This window comes from Ipomoea nil, unplaced genomic scaffold, assembly GCF_001879475.1.
Source record: "Ipomoea nil cultivar Tokyo-kokei standard unplaced genomic scaffold, Asagao_1.1 scaffold1847, whole genome shotgun sequence".
Lineage (NCBI taxonomy): Eukaryota > Viridiplantae > Streptophyta > Magnoliopsida > Solanales > Convolvulaceae > Ipomoea > Ipomoea nil.
In genome coordinates this window covers 39727-47808 of record NW_017618275.1, presented here as the reverse complement: position 1 = coordinate 47808, position 8082 = coordinate 39727, and the positions used below count along the sequence as shown (strand labels likewise).

Sequence of the window (8082 nt, the reverse complement as noted above, 5' to 3'; positions counted from 1 at the left end):
TATGAAAATCATAGAAACTTGAATAGATTAAATCAAAATTATTAAAAATAACGTGTCTATAGTACAGAATAAATTATACTTGCTTTAATAATTAATTATTAATATAATTGACTAATATAAATATACAATTATTAATAATTATTTATGATAATTATTAGGCATTAAAAAAGACAAACAAAAAGAAGAGGAAAACAAAAGAGGAAAGCATATATAGATGTCATACAATATCTTACAGAAGGCAAATTGATAAAAAATTTAATAATTACTTTGAAATCAAATACAGGAAATATTGTTGAAAACATTGCGATATTACAATTAAAAAAAATACTATTACTTTATTGATTTCAAAAAACAATGCCAGCCAAATCACTCATTTCTTCAGGCTCACGGTGGCGGCGCCCTCTTCAAACGCAAAAACGGGATACGAGCGAGAGAGTCCAACCATAATCGAGAAGGTGATTTTACCGGCGTTCGAATTAGGAATAGAAATATGGGTGAGCATGATCCAAAGGACCAACTACTTACTCTTGACGTCTGTGACGTGCTTTAGCATGTGGTCCTCCACGAAAGCGGTGACCTTGTGCATATTACATGTCAATTATAAAGTTGTAATATGATTTTTTAACGGTTGGTGGAAGAAAAGAATGAGAGGGTCACATGCATGGGAAAAGAGGGATGCAATGTAAAATGAACACTTATAATTTTTTTAGTCATCAACTCATTGTATTTATAGGTGAAAAATAAGAGAATTATAAATTTGTAAGATTTTTCAAAAGGAAAGTGTATTTATTTATTTATGGTATTACACTAATCAATTCGTTATATTGATATTCCTAATCAATTTATTATATTAATATTCCTACTTAATATTATTCCTAATTAAATCATAATATTGATATTACTAAATTTTCATTTTACATTTGCTTACCAAATAAGCTTTATTAATTAAGTCGAAGAACGTGCCACAGTCCGTTGCTTCCGACAAACCCAAGATATAAGTTTACGGCCCAAGAACACAGCAAAACCACTAGTAGATTTGCGATTATTCGGATCCCCAGCCCAATCTGAGTTAGAATACGCGTGAATATCCATAGAAGTAGACCGAGAAATACGCAGAACAAGATTCAAGGTTCCTCTGACATACTGCAAGACTCTTTTTAGAGAGCCCCGGTCCGTAGTAGTGGGAGCATGCATATGTTGACACAAGCGAAGCGAGAGTGGAACCAAACTTTTTATATTCTCCCCCTAAATCAGATTGAAAAGAAATAATCTTGCGAGAAAAAGAACGTTCAACAAGTGACCGAAACTTATCAAATATAGCATACAAATCAGATTTAGCACGCATGGGATAATACCACATATAACGAGTGTAATCATCCACAAACAAAACAAAATATTTAAAGCCAGACGCAGAAAGTAGTAGTGCAGGGCCCCAAATATCTGAATATATTAATTCCAAAGGATGCATACTAGTAGTTTCGACACGAGACAAAGGAAAACGGGAGGATTTCCCAATTGACAAGAGGAATATACATTGGGAATATCACTAGAATTGAATGTACCAACAGACGAAGACGCTAAAATTTTACCTAAGATTCGAGAATGAGGGTGCCCTAACCGCATGTGCCAAACGTAAGAGGATCGAGCAACAACAAATGAAGTAGGGGATGTAGAAGACGCAGGCCATGTGTAGAGACCTCCAGGCGCATGTCTCTTAAAAAAATCCTTCTTCGTCAAAATGTCTTTCACATAGAAACAAGGAGGTTGAAACTCAAAGAAAACATTATTGTCTTTCGCAAAGCACTGAACAGATAAGAAAGAAGAAGAGAGACCAGGGACATGCAAAACATCATGTAACTTAAAGGAACTAGAATTAGTAGCTAACGAAGCGGAACCAACATTAACAATAGGCAAACCTGTACCACTGTCGACTCGCAGAGTCTCCGGGTCATCATAACTTGTCGCAGAAGTCATCAAAGAAGAATAAGATGTAGCATGATTTGTAGCACCAGTGTCAGGGAACCACTGATGAGGACCGCTGGAATCACCATTATCACTAGAGACAGACACATTAGCCTGAAAACCCGGAGCCCCTGAATATCGCCAAAAACAGATGGCTCCCGTGTGACCAAAACATTTACAAATTTGACATGGATCGTCATAGCGCCAAAAACAATTGGCTCCCGTGTGGCCAAAACGTTTACAAATTTGACACGGATCATCATAACGCCAAAAACAATTGGCTCCCATGTGGCCGAAATCTTTACAAATTTGACACTGGACATTAAAACCATGTATGCCACTGTAAGTACGATTGCCATGAATATTTGTAGAAACTTTAAAATGACCATCGTTTTGGTTTCTTTTCATCTGCAGAGGCAAAAATTGATTCGGAATGCGACAAGTTGGAATACTTCCCACCACTGCACGTACAATGGTGTAGCTAAAATTCTTGAATTCTTTCTTTCAATTGAAGTGCTCCTTTTTCAATTCTTTTGTTTATTTTCACGTCTTGAGAAGAAAGTCAGTGATGGATGACGACAGCAAATTCTAGAGAAGAAAATTTTAGACAGGAATCCTAGTTAACTGATACCAGATAAGAATATAATTGTGTTTGTTGGTCCCGATAGAGTTGTAGTGAGAGTCTAGAAGGGGGGGGGGGGGGTGAATAGACTCTTTTCGTGTTTTGCCCTAAAAACGATCTTTCGGTGTTTTTGGCGCAGCGGAAATGTTAACTTTGTTTATTTGCTTTGCACAATTTTTTGTTATAACGAAGGTTTTGGTAGTGATGCGAAAGATAAAATGATGCAGAAATAGAAAGCAAAAGTAAAGAGATAGGGAGACGAGATTTTTATAGTGATTCGGCCAACTTTGCCTACTCCACTCTTCTTCCACAACTTATGGAAGGATTGCACTATCACTCTTTAGTACAATTACACAAAGACTTCCTTGATCACTAAGCCAGACAGCCTTTGTAGGTTTTTCAACTCCTCGAGTTTACTCTGCCTCTATCCACTTCTTCTTCTGAGTTGAGGTTGGTAGAAAATGATTTCTGATTTCTCCAACGTAATGAAGTCTTGACTGAGTGGGATGATTGCTTCGTACAAATAGCAAGACTTTCTTAAGGTGTAAGATGAGGATCAGTGAACTTCTTCAAGTATCTTTACACCTTAACACTGGTTGACAAAAGCTTGAGAGATCTGAGAGCGTTTAAGAGCTTTTGCGCATAGATAGATTGAGTGATAAGAACCAGCACCTTCTAAGTTGATGAAGGTGGGCTTTTATAGGTGAGGAAAATTCTACCCGTTGGAGGGAGATGAAATTTTCAAACCTATTGACCAGTGGGTAAGGACCTGGGAGCTTCTTGCATTAAATGCTCCATTAATGATCTTGTACTTTGTAGCCGTTGATGGCATGGAGAGTCTTGGGGTTTTGTCCTTTACCTCCAGGAAATAGTACATCTTCATTTAATGTTACTTGATATGCGTGTGACACCCCAAAAATCCACATTTCAATCCATGGATTAATTGAGTAATTAATCCTATTTTATTTGAGGAAATAATTCCTAAAATCCTGATTTTTAATACTCAAGGACTAGAATTTGACTTGTCAACCTTTAAGTTGTGTTGTACCTTGTGCTTTGAGGGGAGTTCCCTTGTTCCTTACACTTTCTAATGGTTAGTAAGGGTATTCTTGTCTTTTCACCAAGAGTTAGTATTGTAACCTAACCTAGAAGACTTCTTCATTTCATTCCCTACAATTCTTAGAAATTAGTTCTACCTTCTCTCTAGAAAAGAAGTGTAGCTTATTCTCCAAGCCAAGTTGAGACCCTTGTCAAGATTCCAAGATTTGCTTCCAAGATTCAAACTTTCACCTATTTGGGCATCTAGGAGGGTAAGATCTAAGTTCATCTTGTGTTTTTGGTTCCATCTTAGTTGTCTTTTTCTTAAAGGTAGGATCTTTATGATCTTTTGGTTTAATCTTGAAGTGGGTTTGGAAAGTAAGCCCTGTGGGGAGCTTATTGTGGTGTGAAGTGAAGTCTTTTGGTCTTCAAGAGGTAACCCATGCTCTACAAACCTATTTATTGCTTACATATATGTGATTTCTTGGATTCTACATGTGTTTTGCTATGAAATGTGAGGGTTTATGCATTTGTCTTGTGATATTGCATATCTAGAGCTTGTGTTTAGGGTTCCTTTGTGCCATTGCTTGGCATTTTCCATGATTCAAGTCATTTTGTTGTGTTTGGTGAGATTTGGCATGTTTTGGACTTGAATTTGTGTTTGGAGAAGAAAATCCCCGAAGGGATTTGTTGTGGAACATGGATGTTCCCGCGGGCGGAACGGTGGGCGGGACACCACCCGCCGGCCTACCCGCGGGTACACAGGCCTGTGGGGATGTGTTCCCGCGGGCGGGACCACGGGTGGGGCACTACCCGTGGGTCATCCTTATCATCTTCATGATGTCGCTTTTCCCCCTTTTTGGCATCATCGACACATGTGGTAGGAGGAACAGTGGGGAGTTGTTTAATTGCAGTCAGAATGTCTTGTGCATATCCAAGAGATTAAAGAGCATATTGTCCTAGTTGGTATGAGTTGTCCTGGGTAGTGTCGATCTTGGAGCAGGCTAAGTCAACACGTTATTTAAGACTGAAGTGAGAATGCTTGAGTTCGTGCTGTTGACGAGCCACTTTGTTGACAGCAGTGTGAAGTTCATGGAGCTCCTTGGCCACCCGCTTGTGAAATTGTTTGTCAGGATGGTCTTGCGGTGGAGGTTGAGATGGTTCAGGTGGTGGTGGTCGAGGTTGAGCTTGTGCAGCCATCAACTGATCCACTTTCTTGGACAAATCTTCTAAGACCTTGGTGTCTCTTTGCCTTAGAATTAAGTACTGCTGGTGTATGGTTTCGGCTGCATGGACGGTTTCCCTCATGAGATTCATGACTACTCGTGGAGAGACTGGGGGAGAGTCTTCTTCTATGTTGGTTTGTGGAGTCTCAACTTGGTCTCCTTGAAGTGGTGCATCCCTTTTGCCACCACTTCCCGAACTTAGGAGGATTGGGGAGGCTTCCAGTTTGCCCTCATTTACAACTGCCTCCTCTCGTTTTATTGGAGTTTCGTCCATGGGTTGAACATGTGGAACGAGAGCTCGAGACAGATCTTCAGGATGATTAGTTGAGACGTCTTCATCTTGTTGTGATGTTTCCCTTGTGCTATCACTATTGGAAGATGATTTCTGAGTTGGAGATCTTTCGGGAACAGTGTCATATCAGGACCTACTAAGAGAGGAGATGGACTGTCATACATTAGATTTGCTCCATTGTTACCATCATTGTCATCATCATTATTGTCATCATCATTGTCATCGTTTTCGTCATCTGCATCCTCGACATCATCATCTCTGTCTTCGTCTTCTTCATCTTCGGTCGTGTCAATCTCTTGGCCTTGCTCATCTTTCAATCCACTGACACTACGGTTAGGATCATTTTGATGTTCCTTCTCGAGGATGGTTTTGACTTTGGATATCAGCATGGCATACCGAACAATCTTCATTTCTTCCTCAAAAGCTGGGTCCAAGGGAGGTTTGTGGAGCTCTATGCAAATCGGAGCTTTGTCCTTTCCAAGAGAACGATTGGTCATTTTGTAAGAAAACACTCATCTTATCTTCTCAAGACGCAGTGCTTCATTGAGGTCCTTGGTCTCAAGCCACCCAAGAGCGAACTCTTCTTCATCTTTCATGACTTCAAAGGTTTCGATGAATGTGGTCAGAGGGGCTATGCACCATTTTTGCCACTGCAACACTCTGGTGTAATCATTTTCAATGGATTCGCGAAGCAGTTGATCTGGAGATGGAGGAATAGGCGCAGCAGCTGGTGGTTTTGTTGTGACTTCGGGAACAGGTGTTGATGTCTTCGGAAGATCATGAGTTCCAACTAGTACAATGGCTGATTCATCTACCAATTCAGGTTCTTGTGTCAGATGTTTTGTTATCTGTTCTGCACTGGCAGGTTCTTGTGGAAGAGATGGAATTTCACTCAATTCAGCAGCCACTTCTTTCGTCTTTGCTGGCAAGCCAGGTTCTTGTGGAAGACTTAAGTGACCGGCCTCCATGTCCATAGCAGCAGGTTCTTGTGTTGAGCCTTGAATGTTTCGCTTTGCTGAAATGGTTTCTTGTGTATGAAGGACTTGAGGAGAAAAGAGGCCAAGGTTTGGCTCGTGTTGATCAGAAGGTTTCTCTGGAGTGGGTTCTTTCGGCTGATCTTCCCCCTGAGAGAATGCTTCTCTCGTGTCTTCTTCCCCCTGAGAGAGTGCTTCTCTCGGTATTTCGTATTCTTTCGGGGACGAAGATGCACCAATCTTCGGTTTGATGGGAGAACGAAAGTGTCCTGATTTGCCAAGGTTTGACAAAATCAATTTGTCTTCATCAGAGGAATCTTCGACGACAATTGTGTCTGGAGGAGGAATAGTTGAGGCAAGAACATTTTTCTCTGCGGGAGACTTTGGTGAGATGGGAGTGGGTGTTGGTGCACTGATGGCTTCCTTTGTTGACTTAATCCGAGAGGAGCGCTTCTCTTTCTTCTGTCTTTTCGGCTTTGGTTGGTCATCTTCTGATCCTTTCGGTGTCCTTGACTTCCGTTTAGATTTCACCATTTCTAAAGGAACACCCAACTCCAAAGCTTTCTGCTTGTCATATCCGGAGGGTTTCTGCTTCATGTGGCAAGCTTTTTGTCCTGGACGAATTCCTGGTCTCATGAGAACATCTTTTGAGACAAGTAAGTGACTAACCAAAAACCCATAGCCCAGTTTCTTTGTGATATCACCGGGGCTTTGTCTGTTGAAGATAACTGTATGAACAAGGTTGTTGAAGATGACCTTCGACCAGTCAACTTTGTGTTTGTTAAGAAATGCATGCAGCATCTTGAGCTTCTCCTTTGTCACATCATCAGTTCCAGATGTTTTGTGATCGACGATCTTATTGAAGATGTTTACAGTGAACTCATAATCTAGCCGGAACCACTTCTTCTTCAAGGGCCATGAAATCTCAGTTTTCGAAGGTGCATGAGCGTTTTTTATGGTATCGTAAAACTCACTCGAGTCATAGTGGTAGAAAGAGAGATTTCCCTTGTATGTGTCATCTCTCTGAGGAAATCCATACGCTGCTCGTATATCCTCTGATGTTATAACCACTTGATGGTTATGAACTCTTGAAGTAATGGTTAGAGAATCGGAAGAGACAGTTGCATTCATATAAAATTGCGCAACGTCAATGGGATACCATAATGTATAAAGATGAGTGATGAACCTGTATAGCCCAGTCTCTGTGAGTAGATCAATGATGTCTTCTCCAAACTTGCGATCAAGGACATATTCTAGGAACCCATGAGCATCCCACATGCTCCCTCCGATAATGAGTGGAGCCCTAGATTCAATGAAACGTATATCTTCGATAGGAAAGAAAGAGATTTCCAAGGGGGCTGGTGTTTATGGTTCTTCATTAGAGAGGGTTTCTTGGATTTTCTCCGCCATTGTTAAGTGTTGTGTGAGAGCTGAGATGGTAGAGTGGTTTTGAGATGGAGAGTGAATGAAAGAGGTGAAAGATGTAGAATGGGGAGGTTATGTAGGGTTTCATTCGTTGCTAGGTACTTAAATATGGGTCAACCCGTATTTGGGATGGAGGATTTAAATTTCAAATAAACAACCGGTTTCATCTTCCTCAAATGGTAACAGATCAACTTATGGGAAAGTGATAAGATCATGCTCAGATCAGTTTTGATCATTCCATATTAAAATGAGGAGAGAGAATTTCACTCAAGTGCCTGTACAGGCAATAAATTGTAGTCGCATCATCTGTCAAAGGTTGTGGGGTAGTGGACCATTTTTCTCGGCCACATGATCCCAATGATGAAAAGTGTAAACGGTGCAGATGAGAGATTGGGAAGCGTCTAAGATACGATTGTAGACCGAAAGAAGATAAGCTTCACATAACAGAAGATTTGTAAGACAAATAAAGTCAAACAAATCTAGTACAAAGCATATGGTCAATTTTCATAACCCGAGAGATGAATTATTACACGAAATGATAAT

At 40.4% G+C, this 8082-nt stretch overlaps 1 protein-coding gene across 1 annotated transcript; it reads right to left on the bottom strand.

Moving 5' to 3' along the window:
* Positions 1–4639: 4639 nt before the first annotated feature.
* LOC109193236 (transcription elongation factor SPT5-like) lies at positions 4640–5637 on the bottom strand. Its single transcript, XM_019344078.1, has 2 exons — positions 5278–5637; positions 4640–5233 (listed from the first exon to the last, which is right to left on the bottom strand). The coding sequence occupies exons 1-2, from the start codon at positions 5635–5637 to the stop codon at positions 4640–4642; spliced, it is 954 nt and encodes a 317-aa protein (XP_019199623.1).
* Between the last annotated feature and the right edge of the window lie 2445 nt (positions 5638–8082).

Excerpts from the sequence above, each read along its gene's own strand:
- LOC109193236 (XM_019344078.1), bottom strand. The coding sequence starts at position 5,637 with ATGACCAATCGTTCTCTTGGAAAGGACAAAGCTCCGATTTGCATAGAG. Across the intron at positions 5,234-5,277 it reads ACAGTCCATCTCCTCTCTTA|AAATCATCTTCCAATAGTGA; the intron begins GTAGGTCCTGAT and ends TCTCCAACTCAG.